The sequence below is a fragment of the Microcaecilia unicolor genome, chromosome 4, assembly GCF_901765095.1.
Source record: "Microcaecilia unicolor chromosome 4, aMicUni1.1, whole genome shotgun sequence".
Taxonomy (NCBI): domain Eukaryota; kingdom Metazoa; phylum Chordata; class Amphibia; order Gymnophiona; family Siphonopidae; genus Microcaecilia; species Microcaecilia unicolor.
This window is the reverse complement of record NC_044034.1, coordinates 2,024,805-2,043,973: the sequence shown is the minus strand read 5'-3', so window position 1 is coordinate 2,043,973 and position 19,169 is coordinate 2,024,805. Positions and strand designations below refer to the sequence as shown.

The window sequence follows — 19,169 nt, the reverse complement described above, 5'->3', positions numbered from 1 at the left end:
GTACACTGCAGTCTGTATGCCCCCTCCCCCTCGCGCACACACATGTGGTGGTCCTCGTAACTCCTGTTCCTGTCCCTACACCAGCACCACCACTGCTACCTGTATCTTTCCAATCCCAATACAGTCTTTCTTTAATGTTCATCTTGTTCAGTCTCTCTGTTCACAGCTTTAATCCTTCAGACCATAAATTCTCTTCCTTTTCCATCTGTCTCTTATCAGTGTCAGGAAACATATTTGGCCTGAAAATTTAGAAATATGATGGCAGATAAAAGCCAAATTGCCCATCGAGTCTGCCAAGCCACACAATCCACTGTCTCCTCCTCTCCCTAAGCTTGAATTCAGATACAATCTTTGTCTCCACCACCTCCACAGGGAGGTTATTCCACATATCCACCACCCTTTTTTTCTTAGATTACGCCTGAGCCTACAACCTTTTTAACTTCATCCTGTGCCTTGTTATTCCAGAGTTTTCTTTCAGTTGAAATAGTCTCCTCCTGTGCATTAATGCTATGGAGATATTTAAATGCTGTCATAGTCTCTCTCTCATCTTTCTTCCACATATTGAGGTCTATAAGTTTGCTCCTGTACAGTTTATGGTGGAGACAGGGCCGCCGGGGGGGGGGGGGGGGGGGGGATAAAATTCCCCGGGCCTCCAAGGGGGGCCCGGCGCCGCAGTCCCCGGTCTCACTTGCCCGCCCTCGGCTCCGTTGATTGTCCGTCACTGGGCCGGGCCCCCTTCATTCAAATCACAGCGCCTCACCTCCATGTGAAAGCGCAGCAGCGGCAGATCGTCTCCCTTCGGGCCTCCCTTCAGGCTTTCCCTCCCTGTGTCCTGCCTTTGTCTGATGTAACTTCCTGTTTCCGCGAGGGCGGGACACGGAGGGAAGGCCCGAAGGGAGACGATCTGCCGCTGCTGCGCTTTCACATGGAGGTGAGGCGCTGTGATTTGAATGCAGCAGGCCCGGCCTGGTGGCGGATGGAGGGGGGCTGTCGACGGGTCCAGGGGTGGACGGGTGGAGACTGGGGACTGCGGCGCGGCGGCCTTGCCCCAGGCGTGGCCCTGGGTGGAGACCCCAAATCGATTTTGTAGCCGTTCTCTAAACCAACTCCATTCAGTTTATATTTTTTTAAAGGTGTTGTTTCTAGAATTACACATAGTGTTCTAAATGAGGGCAGAACACTGCTGTATCTCTCTTTGAGATATGGTGACGCGATAGGCATTATAATGTTTATTGTCCTATTTTCTATCCCTTTTCTAATAATTCCGAACATTCTATTTGCTTCCTTGGCCGCCGTCACACATTGAGCAAAAGATTTCAACATACATAATGACACCTTGATTTTTCTCTTGGGTGGTGACTCCTGTGGTGGACCCTAGCGTCAGGTAACTATGACTGGATTATTCTTCCCAGTGTGCATCACTTTGCGTTTGTCCACGATGCTCAGCCTTCCAATTTCTTAAGATCCTCCTGTAATTTCTCACAGTCTGCATAGAATTTAACAGCTTTGAATAGTTTTGTCATCTGCACATTTGTCAGCGCACTCATTTTTCCCATTTCTAGATCATTTATGAATATGTTAAATATCACCAGTCCCAGTACAGATCCCCTGGGGCAATAAATTATTTACCTTCCTCCATTGACAGAAATGGCACTTTAACACAATCGAACATTGTCTTCTGTTCCTTAGCTTTTGTCTGTAATGAAGGGCTTTGAAAATCTAGATACACTGTGAGGCATATTTTCAAAGCACTTAGCCTTCCAAAGTTCCATAGAAACGTATTACAATGAGATGCACTACCGTTTTCCGATCCCGTCACCGTGGAAAACCTAACAGGAGGTCTGCACCTCTCGTTGGGGCTGCTGTGAGGGAATCGGAAGGGGGGAAAAAAATTCTTGCAGAGCTGAACAAGCAGCTCCAAAAATGGACGACAATCTGGAAAAAAAAATGTCCAGTGCTCGTCAGGCTGCTGACAAGTTTCCTGCTCGTCAGGGACGTCCTTTTTTTTTTTGTTGTTTTTTGAGTGAAGGACGTCCTTGGCATGGTCAGAGCAGCCAGCATAACGCTTGGCTGCTCTGTGCATGCTCAGCTGGCCGACTGGCTTGGAAGGAAATCCCATGCAAATGAGCTAGCAGCGACCAGCTCATTTGCATGCCATTTCTTTGATGCATGCCCGTTTCTTACCGATTCGCTAAGGAATCGGTAAGGGAAGGGCTTTTGTTGATGCATCTGCTCCTCAGTCTCACCTTTTCAAAAGTAGGGATGTAGCTAGTTGGTGGTGTGTTGGTAGAGCAGGTACCAAGTGTGTGTGCTGTTTTTTTGTGTTCTCATTGTGTCAGAGAATGTTTTGCTTTTACCACAGTGGCACCAGAATTTGCATATTTTTAGGCGTAGTAGGGGAAAGTTCTCTTTCTGTGTCTCTGTTGGCTCTCTTCTCCTCTTCACATATCCCCACGGTCTCTTTTTCTTCCCTTGGCAGTGTGTGCAGACTCTGGTTGGCCACACAGGTGGTGTCTGGTCATCTCAGATGAGAGAGAACATTGTTGTGAGCGGTTCCACAGACAGAACGTTGAAGGTTTGGAACGCCGACACTGGAGAATGTATCCACACACTGTACGGACATACATCCACTGTGCGCTGCATGCATCTCCATGGGAACAGGTATGCAGGGGAAGACGGCAAAGTGTGCATGTCCTCAGGTATGCCGGGAGTGGGAGCAATGCAGTGTGTCCATGCACGGGGGCAGGTATGCAAAAGATGGGGCAATGAGGTAAAATAAACATCTAGGAGAACAGATTGGTAGAGAGAGAGAGACAGCAAGACACGCTTCTCCGTAGGAAAAGGTGTACAGGGTCTGGGAAGTGAAGACAGGAAGCTTCCTAAGACCTTACGTGACAGCCACAGTCTGAGCAGGAATGCTGATTTGACTTAACAGCTTCTAATAATAGTCCTTCTGTGAAGAGCACCAGCTCCGCTGAATCACACAAGCGAATAGCAAAATGGACAAAATATTGCTCTCTGTAAAGTCAAAAGCCTCTTGGACTTGTTTTTATAGCTCTAGTTAATGTAAGAATTTCTGTATGTTGGACATAAGTATTTAGGTACAAGTCCTTACTCAAAAGAGCTTATCTTAAGTGAGTACCCATGGCAACTGGAAATAGTGACGTCCAAAATCCCTCTCCCTTTCCCTGATTTTCTTTATTGAAAATGTCACACTGGTTTCTGCTCTGTAAACAAAATGTAATACTATATTAGACAAAGGGAACCGGAGTACGTAAGAACAAGTGTTGCCATACTGAGATAGACCGACAGTCCGTCAACCCCAGCATCCTGTTTCCAACAGTGGCCAATCCAGGACACAAATACCTGGCAAGAGCCCAAAACTGAATAGTACATTTTATGCTGCTTATCTTAGAAATAAGCAGTAGATTTTCCCAACTCCATCATAAATAATGGCGTATGGTCTTTTCCTTTAGGAAGATATCCAAACGTTTTTGAAACTCCACTAAGCTAACCGCCTTTACCAGATTCTCTGGCAACGAATTCCAGAGTTTAATTACACGTTGAGTGAAGAAAAATTTTCTCCAATTCGTTTTAAATTTACTACATTGTAGCTTCATCGCATGCCCCCCTAGTCCTAGTATTTTTGGAAAGCGTGAACAGACGCTTCATATCTACCTGTTCAACTCCACTCATTATTTTATAGACGTCTATCATATCTCCCCTCAGCTGCCTTTTCTCCAAGAGCCCTAGCCGCTTTAGCCTTTCCTCATAGGGAAGTCGTCCCATCCCTTTTATCATTTTCGTCGCCCTTCTCTGCACCTTTTCTAATTCCACTATATCTTTTTTGAGATGCAGCGACCAGAATTGAACACAATTTTGGAGTTGCGATCGCACCATGAAGCGATACAAAAGCATTAGAACATCCTCGTTTTTGTTTTCCATTCCTTTCCTAATAATACTGTGAGAAGCACAGAAACTACAGATCCCAGAATGCATTGCAGGGGAGGGAAAGACAAGTCCAGAACAGCTACAGAACCCAGAATACACGGGGGGAGGGGAGGAGGCAGGAGCATAGAGAGCACAGATTTCAGACTGCCTGGAAGAATAATGGTGGTTATAACAAACGAGAACCGGAGTGGCAGGAGAAGGAAAGAGAGGTGGCTGATTGGGAATTGGAATCAGCTGAGGAGAGGGTGGAACGTCTGAGTGAGGGGGTGGAGAATGAGAGGATGGAATGGGAGGAGGTAGGAGGAGAAGGGGTGGAAGAAGAGATGGAAGTGGCTGGAGGAGAAGAGTGATTGCTGGAGGAGCCCAAGGTAACAAGGAAAGCATAATAGTCAGGGGAGATCCGGTGGGTGGATGTCAAGAGATAAGTTGTTGACAGTTGTGGGTGGTGGATCGTTTTAGCCTGACTTGTGGAACTGTGTTTAAAGCTGGGCTGGCTAAAAGGGAGTTTTGGGAGGCCTTGCTGATTTCTGAGGCCTTACTAACTGAACTGTGAAGAAAAGCCTGGCGAGTTAAACTGAGTATAAAAGCCTAGCTAGTTGAACTGTATTTAAACTCTGGCTAGCTGGACTGTGGAGAAAAGCCGGGCTGGCTGAACTGGGGATAAAAGCCTGGCGAGTTAAACTGAGTATAAAAGCCTGGCTATCTGAACTGTGTTTAAAAGCCTGGCTAGCTGAATTGTGGAGAAAGGCCTGGCTAGCTGAATGGTGAAGAGAAGAGCAAACTGCACTGACGAGTGGGGAGTCGGTGGCGGACAGCACGGATGAGTGAGAGAGAGAGACGATTACTCGGCTGAGCAGAGAGGCTGACAATACCTAACATTCTATTTACTTTCTTAGCCACAGCACACATTGAGCAGAAGGTTTCAACGTATCATCAACGACGACACCTAGATCCCTTTCTTGGTCCGTGACACCTAACGTGGAACCTTGCATGATGTAGCTATAATTCGGGTTCCTCTTTCCCACATGCATCACTTTGCACTTGCTCACATTAAACATCATCTGCCATTTAGACACCCAGTCTCGTAAGGTCCTCTTGTAAATTTTCACAATCCTCTTGCAATTTAACAACTTTGAATAACTTTGTGTCATCAGCAAATGTAATTACCTCACTAGTTATTCCCATCTCTAGGTCATTTATAAATATGTTAAAAAGCAGCGGTCCCAGCACAGACCCCTGGGGAACCCCACTAAATACCCTTCTCCATTGAGAATACTGACCATTTAACCCTACTCTCTGTTTTCTATCTTTTAACCAGTTTTTAATCCTCAATAGAACACTAATTCTGTACTGTGCCTTTTTCTAAATCCTGATTGAGAATAATGCAAAATATGTTCCATTAAATAGTCATTCAATTGCATACAAACCAAACCCTCTATAAGCTTAGAGAATAGTGGGATAGGTGCCACTGGTCTATAATTTGAGCATAATTCACATGATTCGTTCCAATCTTTAATAATTGGTGTAATTATTATCTCTCCCAAACCAGCTAGAAAATGCCCAACTGAAAGTTTTTGCCATTTAAACAACATAACTAAAAAAAAAAACAGATGGGGGGCAGATCAAGGTGAGTGTGCCACAGGGAAGGGGGGGCAGAGGAAGGGTAGTATATGCCATGGGGAAGGGGAGGTAGAGGAAGGTGAGTTTGTGCCACGAGAAGGGGGAGGTAGAGCTAGGTGAATATGCCACGGGGAAGGGGGGGCAGACAAGGAGAGAGTGTTCCATGGTGAAGGGGAGGCAGGGGAAGGGGGCAGAGCAAGTGAAGAGAGTGCCACGGGGAGGGTGGGGGCATAGAAAGGGAAGAGAGTGCCACGGGGAGGGTGGGGGCAGAGCAAGGGAAGAGAGTGCCACGGGGAGGGTGGGGGCATAGAAAGGGAAGAGTGCCACGGGGAGGGTGGGGGCAGAGCAAGGGAAGAGAGTGCCACAGGGAGGGTGGGGCAGAGCAGGGTGAAAGTGCCACGGGGAGGGTGGGAGAGGAAGTAGAGCAAGGGGAGAGTGCCACGGGGAAGGTGGGGGCAGAGCAAGGAAAGAGAGTGCCACGGGGAGGGTGGGGGCATAGAAAGGAAAGAGAGTGCCACGGGGGTAGGGTGGGGGCAGAGCAAGGGAAGAGAGTGCCACGGGGAGGGTGGGGGCAGAGCAGGGTGAAAGTGCCACAGGGAGGGTGGGAGAGGAAGCAGAGCAAGGGGTAAGTGTTTGCCATGGGGAAGGTGGGGGGCAGAGCAAAGGAAGAGTGCCATGGGGAGGGTGGGGGCAGAGCAAGGGTAGAGAGTGCCATGGGGAGGGTGGGGGCAGAGCAGGGTGAAAGTGCCATGGGGAGGGTGGGGGAGGAAGCAGAGCAAGGGGAGAGTGTGCCATGGGGAAGAAGGGGAGGCAGAGCAAGGTAAGAGTGTGTCAAGGGGAAGGAGGCAGAGCAAATGGCGAGTGTGTGCCACGGGGAGGGTGGGGGCAGAGAAAGGGAAGAGAGTGCCACGGGGAGGGTGGGGGCAGAGAAAGGGAAGAGAGTGCCACGGGGAGGGTGGGGGCATAGAAAGGGAAGAGTGCCACGGGGAGGGTGAGGGCAGAGCAAGGGAAGAGAGTGCCACGGGGAGGGTGGGGGCAGAGCAAGGGAAGAGAGTGCCATGGGGAGGGTGGGGGCAGAGCAAGGGAAGAGAGTGCCACAGGGAGGGTGGGGCAGAGCAGGGTGAAAGTGCCACGGGGAGGGTGGGAGAGGAAGTAGAGCAAGGGGAGAGTGCCACGGGGAAGGTGGGGGCAGAGCAAGGAAAGAGAGTGCCACGGGGAGGGTGGGGGCATAGAAAGGAAAGAGAGTGCCACGTGGGGAGGGTGGGGGCAGAGCAGGGTGAAAGTGCCACAGGGAGGGTGGGAGAGGAAGCAGAGCAAGGGGTAAGTGTTTGCCATGGGGAAGGTGGGGGGCAGAGCAAAGGAAGAGTGCCATGGGGAGGGTGGGGGCAGAGCAAGGGTAGAGAGTGCCATGGGGAGGGTGGGGGCAGAGCAGGGTGAAAGTGCCATGGGGAGGGTGGGGGAGGAAGCAGAGCAAGGGGAGAGTGTGCCATGGGGAGGAAGGGGAGGCAGAGCAAGGTAAGAGTGTGTCAAGGGGAAGGAGGCAGAGCAAATGGCGAGTGTGTGCCACGGGGAGGGTGGGGGCAGAGAAAGGGAAGAGAGTGCCACGGGGAGGGTGGGGGCAGAGAAAGGGAAGAGAGTGCCACGGGGAGGGTGGGGGCAGAGCAAGGGAAGAGAGTGCCACAGGGAGGGTGGGAGAGGAAGCAGAGCAAGGGGTGAGTGTTTGCCATGGGGAAGGTGGGGGGCAGAGCAAGGGGAGAGTTTACCATGGGGAGGGTGGGGGGCAGAGCAAGGTGAGAGTTTTGCCATGTTGAGGGTGGGGGGAAGAGCAAGGGGGAGAGTGTGCCATGGGGGATGGGAGGGGACGCAGAAAAAGCTGAGATTGTTTTTTGTGGGTGGGGACAGAACAAACTGAGTGCCACTGGTGGGGAAGATCAAGCTTGAAGGTGTGCTGTGGTGGAGAGAGCTGAAAGTATGAGAGGTGGGTTGTGTGCCAGAAGGAATGATGAGAGGTGGGGGACAGAACTAGGGGTTTTGCTGGTAGTTAGAGGGTGTAGAGAGAACTGGGGAGGGTGAAGCTTGAGGAGAGAAAAGGCAGGAAGGAATTTCAGGGAAATTCTGTGCAAAAACACTGCAAGTATAGCAGAACTTTACACAGAATTTTCAAAACGTTTGCACAGTTCCCCCAGGAGTAACATAGTAACATCCTCATGGTATGTACTCTGCTTTCTCTCCCCATCTCCATGATACCTTTCTCTGCCCACACCCTCTCCCCCCCACTCCATCTTTCCCCATGGTACTCTCACCCCCAGGCGTATCTTTTCTAACTGCACATTCACTGGTTTTGTATTTTGAATCTGTCAAAAAAAAAAGAAAAACCCAAACCCCTGCAGATAAAAAGTAATTATGCTTTAAAATTTGCAGAAAGATGTTCTGCTTAACTTCTTACCAAGTACAGGTTGTATCTGCCTCTGTTCAGTTAGGGATAATTTGGTGCCTGAACCAGTTGGGGGTTGTGGTTATTAAAATGGGACTAAGTTCTTTCATGTTCCAGAATGCCTTGCTGTGATAGTCTGTTTCTTGGAGAGGGTGATGATTTTTTCCTGAGTTCTTTCTTGATCAGTCTTCTCACATTCTTCACATGCAGAGTTGTGAGTGGTTCCCGGGATGCCACACTTCGGCTCTGGGATATTGAGACAGGACAGTGTCTCCATGTCCTCATGGGTCACGTGGCTGCAGTGCGCTGTGTGCAGTACGATGGGAAAAAGGTGGTTAGCGGAGCATACGACTACACCGTGAAAGTGTGGGACCCTGAGACGGAATCCTGCATCCATACGTTGCAAGGACACACCAACAGAGTCTATTCATTACAGGTAATGTGCCCCGTTCACGACTATCAGGATATTGAGGGTAAAGGTTTAAGGAAGCGAAGTGAGAGAGCTGAGGGTATAGGTGGTTATGTCTTCATAAAGGGGATGTCGCAGCTAATATTGACTAGTTTAAACTCCGTTAATTCAGGTTCTCAGAGAGCGCAAAATGTATGCTATCCTAAGTAGGGTAGCTTTTTGGAAAAATGGTAGAGTTATGTCTTAAATTTAAATTATTTATCTGTTTGAGATACTGGCTGATCAAGATTCCTTTTTTATAAGCATGGTTATATTATGAGACTCAGTTTTGCACCTGAATACTTGGTCCTAAGTCCAACAAAACTAAATCAAACAATCTTCTTCCCTTTCCGGGGTTCTCCATACCTTTATTGGGGGCTTGATGGGTGATTTTTCACTCTATTTAGTTTTTGCCACGTCATCGTTCAATCATATGCAGGACCAATGCTGGGGAGGAGAGATAAACGGGGCTCCAAGCTTATCTAAAGCTGAAGAAGAAACAGCCTACTCGGTGGGCTGTGGGGTCTCCATTAAATTTCTGCCCTCCAGCATGTTGTAACAGAAAAAAAAGGGGGAACACAACTTCCACAGCATAACAAAGCAAAACAAAAAGAATGGAAGAAAAATGTTCCAAGGAGATCAGACAAAAGATAAAGTCCAAACTTCTAAAATTTCTTTCCTCACCGACAGTTCAACAAATGTGTGTACAGTCCTGGCCTGCCAATAGCCATGACAGACTTGTCATCGCCAGTAGGCGTAAAAAATCCTGACCCTTCATGGGCCATGTTTCGACATAAAGCCTTCCTCAGGGATCACCAGCGTATAAAGTAACTGACAATATGTGGCTAAGCAAACGTCAAGTACTAGAGAAGACAAAAGCGGATTCCAATTCGTGAAGTGACAGTGTATCCCAGTAGAATTCCAAGCTTGTTGGTTTGCTAAGCCACAAATGTTTTAACACCAGCCCTTCTCATATAAACATTTCTGGTTACACATCTAACATTTCTTCTTTTATAGTTTAAATATCAAAAGTGTCTAATTTGTCTAATTTGTTGTTTCCATTCTGAACTGTCCCTTTTTTGCCCCCTCACAGTTTGATGGGATGCACATTGTCAGTGGCTCTCTGGACACCTCAATCCGTGTCTGGGATGTGGAGAGTGGGAACTGTTTACATACTCTCATGGGACACCAGTCCCTTACCAGCGGTATGGAGCTCAGGCACAGCACTTTGGTTTCTGGAAACGCGGACTCCACTGTGAAAATCTGGGACATCAAAACTGGACAGTGCTTGCAGACACTGCAGGGTGAGTGATAAGGGAGTGGTCTTTACAGACACTGCGGGGGAGAGCGATAATGGGTGGCAGCAAGGGAGCGGCATGTACAGACTGGAGAGTAATAATGGGCGGCAGCAAGGGAGCGGCATTTACTGACGGGAGAGTAATAATGGGCGGCAGCAAGGGAGCGGCATTTACCGACTGGAGAGTAATAATGGGCGGCAGCAAGGGAGCGGCATTTACTGACGGGAGAGTAATAATGGGTGGCAGCAAGGGAGCGGCATGTACAGACTGGAGAGTAATAATGGGCGGCAGCAAGGGAGCGGCATTTACTGACGGGAGAGTAATAATGGGCGGCAGCAAGGAAACAGCATTTACAGAGTCACTGTGGGAGAGAGTGATAGGCCATCAGCAAGGGAGTGGTCTTTACAGACATTGCGGGAGAGAGCGATAATGGGCGGCAGCAAGGGAGCGGCATTTACAGACTGGAGAGTAATAACGGGCGGCAGCAAGAGAGCAGCATTTACAGAGTCACTGTGGGAGAGATTGATAGACCATCAGCAAGGGAGCAGCATTTACAAACACTGCAGGGGAGAGTGATAACGGGCAGCAGCAAGGGAGCAGCATTTAAAGACAGACACTACAAATTCTAGGGGTGGGGAGGGTAGGACTAGGGATGAGCTTAGAGGGTGGAATGGGGAGGGGGGGGAGAGGGGGGATTTGTTCGATGGGTGGGAGGGGGAGGTGTGGCTCATCAAGGAGAGTTATGGTTATGACATTGATTCTATCCGTTATTAGTCTGAGTTGATGAGGATATTGTGGGAAGATCCAACCTTGGTGGTTTTGGAGGTGAGATTTCTCTAAAGGAACCAGATATTTCATTAATCCGGGCATCCCGGCTGTTTGGGAGATTGGGCTGTAAGCGAGGTGTTGTGCCCGTAATCAAATAGTGCTAATGGGGAAGGGGCTGGGAGGGAGGGGGAGAGGGGATGTAAAGACTGATGATGGCCATGTTATAAAGATTTGACGATGCATGTTAATAGGACAACTGGTTGTACATTGAATCAGTTGAGTGTTCTGTATGTTGATTTTATTACATCATCAATAAAAGTGTTGAAACTAAAGACAAGACACTACAGGGCAGAGTAATAACGGGCAGCAGCAAGGGAGCGACATTTACAGATAGACACTGCGGGGGGGGGGGGGGGAGGGTGGAGTGATAATAGGCACAGCAAGGGAGCAGCATTTACAGACCGCGGAGAGAGTAATAAGCAGCAGCAAGGAAGCAGCATTTATAGACCCTGCGAGGGAGAGTGATAATGGGTGGCAGCAATTGAGCGGCATTTACAGACACTGCAGGGGAGAGTGATAGGGGCAGCAGTAATGGAGCGGCATTTACAGATACCGCGGGAGAGATTAATAGCGGGTGGCAGCAAGGGAACATGTTTACAGACACTGCGGGGAGAGTGAAAATGAGTGGCAGCAAAGGAGCAGCATTTATAGACACTGTGGGGGAGAGTGATAAGGGTGGCAACAAGGGAGCGGCATTTACAGACACTGGAGGGGAGAATGAAAGGGGATGGCAGCAAGGGAACGGCATTTACAGACACTGGAGGGGAGAATGAAAGGGGGTGGCAGCGGCATTGAGAGACACCGCGGGGGAGAGTGATGACGGCAGCAAGGGAGTGGCATTTACAGACAGTGCAGGGTTAGAGATATGAGGCATCATGAGAGCAGGTCTTAGATACTGCAGGGAGGAAGTGATGCCAGGAGAAACTCTTAATTGTCTGAGTTCACCTCTTTTTGTGTGTGTGGTGGGGAAGTTCGTGTTTAGGTCAGATTTCTTTCCACTGTGCAGACTGGAATTCTAGTGAGTTATTTTTTCTTTGTTTTTCTCTCCTTCTGACCAGGTCCTCAGAAGCACCAGAGTGCTGTCACCTGTTTGCAGTTCAGCTCCAAGTTTGTGGTGACCAGCTCAGATGATGGCACAGTGAAGCTTTGGGACTTGAAGACTGGTGACTTCATCCGCAACCTTGTGGCGCTGGAGAGTGGCGGCAGTGGTGGTGTGGTCTGGAGGATCCGGGCCTCCAATACGAAGCTGGTGTGTGCAGTAGGGAGCAGAAATGGAACTGAAGAGACCAAATTACTGGTGCTAGACTTTGACGTGGACATGAAATGATACCAGAACTGCTGGCACAGGGACAGGCAACTCTTGCCATCAACCCCACAATGCAGCTGGCAGCAGCCTCCCCACACTATAGGTGCTGCAGAAATCCCTCTCCACACTTTTCTCTCTTCATCAGCCACTCTCGCTCACTCTCTCTCCCTCTTTCACACAATCTTTCCATTCTTTGCATTGCCTTTTCACTCTCCTCATTCTTTGTATCTGTGGCAGGGTATTGGAGAGGGTCACTTGCTGCAGGACTTGGTGCAGTTCTTCGGTCTTTTTGCTGTGCCTGAGCATTTCTGCAGGGATTGTGTTGTGCACGTTTTGGCAAGTCATAGACCTTTGGGGCAAGGAGTCACCTGTCTGTCCTTGGGACACTGAACCCTTTTTACTTCTTTGGACTTAAGCTGCGGGTGAACCTTCTGTGCTCCTTAAGACGTGAATCTCCTGGGTCCTGCATGGGAGCCCAGAAATGATCATGAAAGGTCTGGTGATTACAAATTGTTAAGGTCCTACTAGCCATGGTGTGAGATCCAGAAGAGGCAACTGTGTTCCCTGCTCCTCGCTGTTGGCATGATCAGTATGTACAGAAAATGCCGTGTGGGTCACCCCTTTATTTATAGAAGACATTCAGAGGACAGCCCACGGCGCAAAGGATGACTGTACAGTTCTGTATAGAGAGACGGCATGTTTTATACATATATATATATATAATATATATAAATCTATTTATGTATGCTGACTGAATGAGCGTGGCTCAGCGCACACACTGTATTCTGACTTTTAGCAGAGCAGAAAGTTCTATATTTTTACAGAGTGATAGATTTTAATGTGGGCAGAATTTGTCAGGGCTCAGGTCTAGTATATAAATCTTTTTTTTATGGCTGGGACATACAGCTAGTGTGAGGAATTGTCCGTATATAAAGCGCAGTAAGAAAAGGGGGTTTTGCTAATTGGGAAGGTAGGGGAGAGCCCTCTGCTCTGCCACATAGCTGCTGCTTCTCACATCCTATCACTGTGAAACAGGAGTATGGCAGAAGGGGGAAAACACGATGGTGTCTGAGTGGGCTGACACTGCAAAAGCACAGGCGTGGAACCAGCCTCTGTGCGGCACCGTGGAAGGGATGAGATGCACTTACTGACCTTGTTAAACATACGGCAGCCCTGGTTGCAAGCAAATCCACCCAGCTTTGAGCAAATAATAAGCCTGTGTTCTCTGTATCTGTCTCCACTCCATGTCCTGATCCCTAAAATTCTCATCTGGCATGGAATTCAAAAACTAATGGAGAGGGCTGAGTTGAGTGCCCATGGGGAGGAGGCTGAATAGAGACCACCTGAGACATTGGCATTGTTACACAGCAGTGTCCAAGCACATCATTTTAGATTGAAAAGGGCTGAATGGTATGGGGAGGAGGGAGTGAGGCCAAAAGGATGCAGCTGTAGTTTAAAAGGGAGAGAGTTTGGGGGAGATTGTTGTGCTGCTCTAGCATGGAGTCATGGTGCATATATGAAAAATTGCAGCAGTGACCCTCTGTAGTTAGGGGAGTGGAGAGCTGCAGCGGTGTCTTGGCCACAGGAGAGTGGGGGGAATGGGGCAGGAAGAGGCTTCAGCTAGATCCCTGTATAGAAAAGGAAGGGCAGAGGCCATACCAGTGTCCCTAGCACAGGGTGGTTGAGGGGTGGGGCTGTGAAGTGTCACTGCAGTGTCTCGGTATAGATGGTAAGGAAGGTTAATTGGAGAAGGCTGCCATGGATTTTTCAGCAAAGGATGGGGGTTGATTGGAGTAGTCTTATCTTCTTTATGATTTCATCAAAACCTGTCTGACAATGTTTAACAGATCCTCTTCAAAATGTGTGTTGCTTTGATCCCTCTGGGCTCCCCTTCCGAGGCATCTGCTGTTTTGGAGGTCGTCAGACAGCAACAGCTGGTACTGCCCTTTGAACCAGGGTAGAGGAGAGGCTGGAAGCAGCCCTACACTGGCACCTGTTCATGTGAGCACAGAAGTGCGAGAGCTTCTAGGCAGAGACAGGTTGTTGCAGAGTTACTGGAGGTCTGTTCTCTTGCATTTGCCTGGCCTGTGTCTGTTCCATTGTGAGTTTTCAAGTACGTACACGGGGCAGTTCTATAACCTATGTGCTCACATGTTTGTATTATTTGGGTAAATGGTGAGGATACCATCATTTTCAAGTGTATATGTGCAAGTTTTAGCAGAGTGCCTAAGTACTATTATATAAATGCCTGATTAACTTACAAATGTGCATTTCCAAAGGGGACAGAGGCAGAGCCCCCACTTCTGTGCATAAGTGAAAGAATACTGTAAGTTACCTGCCGCACTTAGTTGCTTGCACTTAAGTTCAGCTCTGTAGCTGGTGTAAGTGTTAGACCTGCACTAGTATTCTGTAAAGGCAGTTCAGCACTTAAAGAACAGGGCTCCTACCGTGTGCCCTCTGGGCACCTAATTGGAGGTACCCAGTTATAGAATTTGCCCCCGCAGTGTGGAAGATGAGACTGTGAACAATAGGAATTGGAGAATCGGCCTGTGTGGATTCAGTGAATCCCTGTATGACCCTATGACATGACGTGGATTTAGCATTAGACACTGCAATGTGAATACAATGAAGACCTGAATGGGAAAGGGACTGGAGCCACTTTTCAGGAAACCTTTGAATTTTGTACACATACTGTATATTTGAAGACCTGTTATAAAATGCTCAGCAGGATTGTGTGTTCAGTTTCATTTTCTGGTGTGAATTGGAGGTGAGGAATTTGGAAGGTGGCGATTGCATAAGCCACTGAAAGGTTCCATCCCGGACAGATGTCTGCATAAGAAGAGGGGTTTCCATGACAGGGGACTCGGGTTCATTTTAAACCGTTCTTCCTCCTGGGAGGAGGAGCAAAACGATGATAGGAACAAACCACTTAACTAGTACATTATTTCATTTTAGGGCTATTTAAAAAGAGAGTCTCATTTCTCAGCTTGCAGCACTGTAACTTTTCCTCATGCAACAGGGACAGTAGTCCAGTTTGAGGGAATTTGTGGGAATGGTGATGCAGGATGGCTGGAAGGGATAAAAATATTTGAGCAAATTTCATGGGGAAGAGGGCACTGCACACTTAGGCTAGAAACACTTCCCCCCACCCCTCATTAATGGGCAATTAACAGGCTGAAATTTGAAACAGACATGTATTTATGACATTTGTATCCCACATTATCCTGAAGAAGCTGAGGTTCAATGTTGCTTACATTCAACAAAAACATCAAAATATGATAAATAATTATAGCATTTAACATATTAGGAATAGTGTGTTTGACATGAAGCTAGGCTAGAGTATTGGTTATGTTGGAACATATAAGAGAGATGGCAACACTAGTTTATTGTCTTGATATTCACTTAATAGAAAAGCCTTTAGTAATTTACAGAATCTCAGATAATCTTCTAAGTACCTTAATTGCTTGGTTAGAGAATTCCAAAGTCTGGTACTCTGATATGTGAAGTCTGCGACAAGGATTGATTTGGAAAAAAAAGACATTTGCAGTTTGGATAATGGAGCATGAGGCGTTCTCTAGATGTTTTCACTATATTACGTGAAGGTAAATCAATCAGTTGTTGCATGTAAGATAGTAAGTGATGGCAAAAAAAGACCTGAATGGTCCATCCAGTCTTCCCAACAGTCAATTCGTTATCAATTCAAGATTTAAATCAACAGTGAATGTGATATTATATACTTGATCATGGTCTTTCTTTGTTGTTTCTGGGACATAGACCATAGAAGTCCACCTAACTTTGCACTTACGTTCCAACTACTGCAGTTGCTGTCAAAGACTATCCGAATCTAGGGAATTGCACATACAATTCCATGTGTAAAGGGAAAAAGGATAGTGATAGGAGTGTACTACCGTCCACCTGTCCAGGATGAACAGACAGGTGTAGAAAAGTTATCAGAAATTAGGGAGGCTAACAAACTGGGCAATACAATAATAATGGGTGATTTCAATTACTTTGATATTGACTGGATAAATGTAACATCAGGGCATGCTAGGGAGGTAAAATTCCTTGACGAAATCAAGGACTGCTTTACGGAGCAGCTAATACAGCAGACAGAGGAGGAAAAATTCTAGACCTAGAGGCAGATGCAGCAACCAAACGTAAAAAAATCTAAATCGTTAAAGTCCCTAACGATTTTTAAAAAACGAAGAATGCACCAAAAAAAAAAGTCACACATGTTCAGATCGGTATTGAAACGTACAATGTATCAAAGAATCACAATACACATCGATAATCGGCCCCCAAATCATGCGCAGAGCAGCCAAGCGTTATGTTAGCTGCTCTGCGCATGCCACAAACAGTCAAAACACAAGCACATGGCTCCCACATAGGTTACTGACGTCAGACAGGGGTGGGCCCAGGAGGAGAGAGACGCGCGACCGAAGCTGGGCGAAGGCAGGCATCAGCGTTCTTGCCCGTGCAGCGCCTTCGGACAGAGGAGAGAGGCGCTGCACGGGCCCGGTAAGAGGGAGGGGGCCCGATGGAGGAGGGGAATGGCGGCGACGACCCCAAGAGGGGGCGGGGCACAGGGCGGAGGATGTCGGGAGGCGGAGCTGAGGGGAGACAGAGTAGTGAGGAAGGGAGGGGGGCCGGGGCTGTGCGAAAACAGGGTTGAAAGATCTTCAGTAATATGAAATGCACTTGCCAGCTCTTGGGTCACTGCTGCTGAATGCGGCTTCTATTGCTTTGACCTTCCTTGCCTGATGGTCATGAGACTTTCCATGTCCTGTCAACTAGGGAGTTAAAGAAAAAAAAAATCCCCAGTTGCTGCTGTAGGAATCAATCCAAGGCACATCAGACTATTTTTGAACTCCTTGGGGCTTGTAGAAGCTTCTGTTTATGGATTGTGCCTTTCAGTTTCCTTTTGACCAATCACAGCGCTATTAGCTCTGCTAATGCGCTGGGATTGGCTCACAGTTTGTTTTTTCACTTTACGATTTTTCCTGGCACAGAGCTGTCCTAACGAGCGGTCCAGACCTCTCGTTAGATTTCCTGCCTTTTTCCTGCGTAAAGGCAATCGGAAAAGGTTAGTGCATCTCATTTCAATGGGGTTTGTACACTAATTGCTCATCTGCATTCCGTTTTCGTTAGCTGCTAGCTTCCTCGGTAAAAGCCCTTTGCATGCAACGGATCAAAATTTCCTCGTTGGAGGGTCTTTAAAGGCTCATTAAGCTTTAGTGAATCTGCCTCCTAGTCCTTAGTGGAGCGCATGATCTGGTGCAGGAGGTAATGGTGATAGGGCCATTTGATAACAGTGATATCTGCTTTGGAATAAGTACACACAGGAAATCCAATACATTAGCATTTAACTTTCAAAAAGGAAACTATGATAAAATGAGAAGAACTGTGAAAAACAAAACTTAGAGCAGCTGTGAAGGTCAAAAATGTACGTCAAATGTGGATGCTGTTCAAAAATACTAACCTGGAAGCCCAGGCCAAATATATTCCATGTATTAAAAAAGGAGAAAGGACATCTGGCATGGTTAAAAAGTGAAGGAAGCTATTAGAGCTAAAAGAAAATTCTTCAGAAAATGGAAGAAGGATCTGACTAAAAATAATAAGAAGCAGCATAAGGAATGGGAATTCAAATGCAAAGCGCTGATAAGGAAGGCAAAGAGGGACTAAGAAAAAAAAGGGTTGCGTTGGAGGCAAAAACATACAGTAAACCAAGACGCAGGCAAAAGAATCGGTTGGACCACTAGATGACCGATTGGTAAAATGGGCACTCAGGGAAGACAAAGCCATAGCGGAGAGATTAAATGTATTCTTTGTCTGCACCGAGGAAGTTTTGAGAGAGATACCTGTGCCACCCAATGGCAGATCTTGCAGCTTCAAACACCACCATCTGGCTCCAGGTGCAACCCTGTTTATGTACGCTACTACTGTGGTGGTGTCCATCATCACCCAGACCACCTTCCCCCTGAAGCAGAGAAAGAACTCCACATTCGCATCAGTGGTGACTACCAGCCACTCTTGAGAGTCCAAAGAAACTCCCTGCAGGATGTAAACAGGGCCCTTTCACCAGTCCAGATTGGCTGTCCCTCTGACATGGAGAGGCAATAGGCACTCAAAATCCTGAGAGAACAGTGCCTGTGCAACAAGAGCGCTGACTGCAGAGGTCTTGTGTGTGCTCGTGCCCAAGGCACCGCTTCCAGAGTCACAGCCACGGTGGGAATCAGCTCATAGAACATGCGTTTCTGAGCCTGGAGTTCTTCCAAGAGGAAAACCATCCCCTAAGCAGTGTCAAAACAAACTCCAAGATATTCCAGCCAAGGCCCTCCAGGAAGGCAATAACTTGAGACGTGGCCAGCTTAGACTGTGCCTCTGAGTTGGCCTGAATCAACCAAATGACCAGGTAAGGATGAACCTGAATATCCTAGTGCTGCAGATGGGCTACTACCACCACCATTACTTTGGAAAGGGTATATAGCTCCATGGTCAACCCGAAGGGGCCTTGAATCGATACTGACACCCAAGCACAGACAAGCAGAGACACCGCTTCCAATGGTCCACAATGGGGATATGCAGCTAGGCTTGTGTGTGAGGTCCAAGGAGATCAGAAACTCGCCCAGATGAACAAAGGTTATCACAGACCAGAGGGTCTCCATGCGAAAGTGTTGGACTCAGGAGCAGGAATTCACCCTTTTTATATCAAGAATGGACCAAAATGAGCCACAGAACAGATGGTCTAATGCTTCCGGGACAGATTCCACTGCACCCAGCTCGAGAAAATGCTTATACTCGTATGAAGATGATATAACCATAGTTGTTCCTTCTTTATCCTCTTTAGAGGCCAGTATTGTGGATACCTATTATTGTTTTCCCAAAAAAAAAAAAATGGACACGGGCTACTCAATACAGTCAAACTCAATACTGACAAAACAAAAGTCTTATGGCTAGGATTGTCATAATCTTTAGGTTCAGTCTAAAATTTGCATTAGAATTTTCTTTGAGAATATTGAGAGTCATAATTAACTCATTTGTTGATGATAGCACAAATTAAACAGCTTACTAAAAAGATGCTTTCCAAAATGTGTCAGCTTTGACTTGTTAGAAAATAAGAACATAAGAATAGTCATACTGGGTCAGAGCAATGGTTCATCTAGCCCAGTATCCTTTTTCCAACAGTGGCCAAGCAAGGTCATAAGTACCTGTCAGAAACTCAAATAGTAACAACATTCCATGCTACTAATCCCAGGGCAAGCAGTGGCTTCCCCATGTCTGACT

General features: G+C 47.4%; 1 protein-coding gene across 2 annotated transcripts in view; it reads left to right on the top strand.

Annotated features, from left to right (window-relative positions):
• Positions 1-14,607, top strand: part of LOC115468238 (F-box/WD repeat-containing protein 7-like) — an 88,976-nt gene extending 74,369 nt beyond the window's left edge. For both annotated transcript variants that reach the window (XM_030199776.1, XM_030199775.1), the window contains exons 10-13: positions 2,480-2,661; positions 8,216-8,441; positions 9,547-9,757; positions 11,638-14,607. In XM_030199776.1, the coding sequence (XP_030055636.1) occupies positions 2,480-2,661; positions 8,216-8,441; positions 9,547-9,757; positions 11,638-11,906 (888 nt within the window). In that variant the 3' untranslated portion in view covers positions 11,907-14,607. The remainder of the gene's footprint in view (positions 1-2,479; positions 2,662-8,215; positions 8,442-9,546; positions 9,758-11,637) is intronic.
• Positions 14,608-19,169: the final 4,562 nt, after the last annotated feature.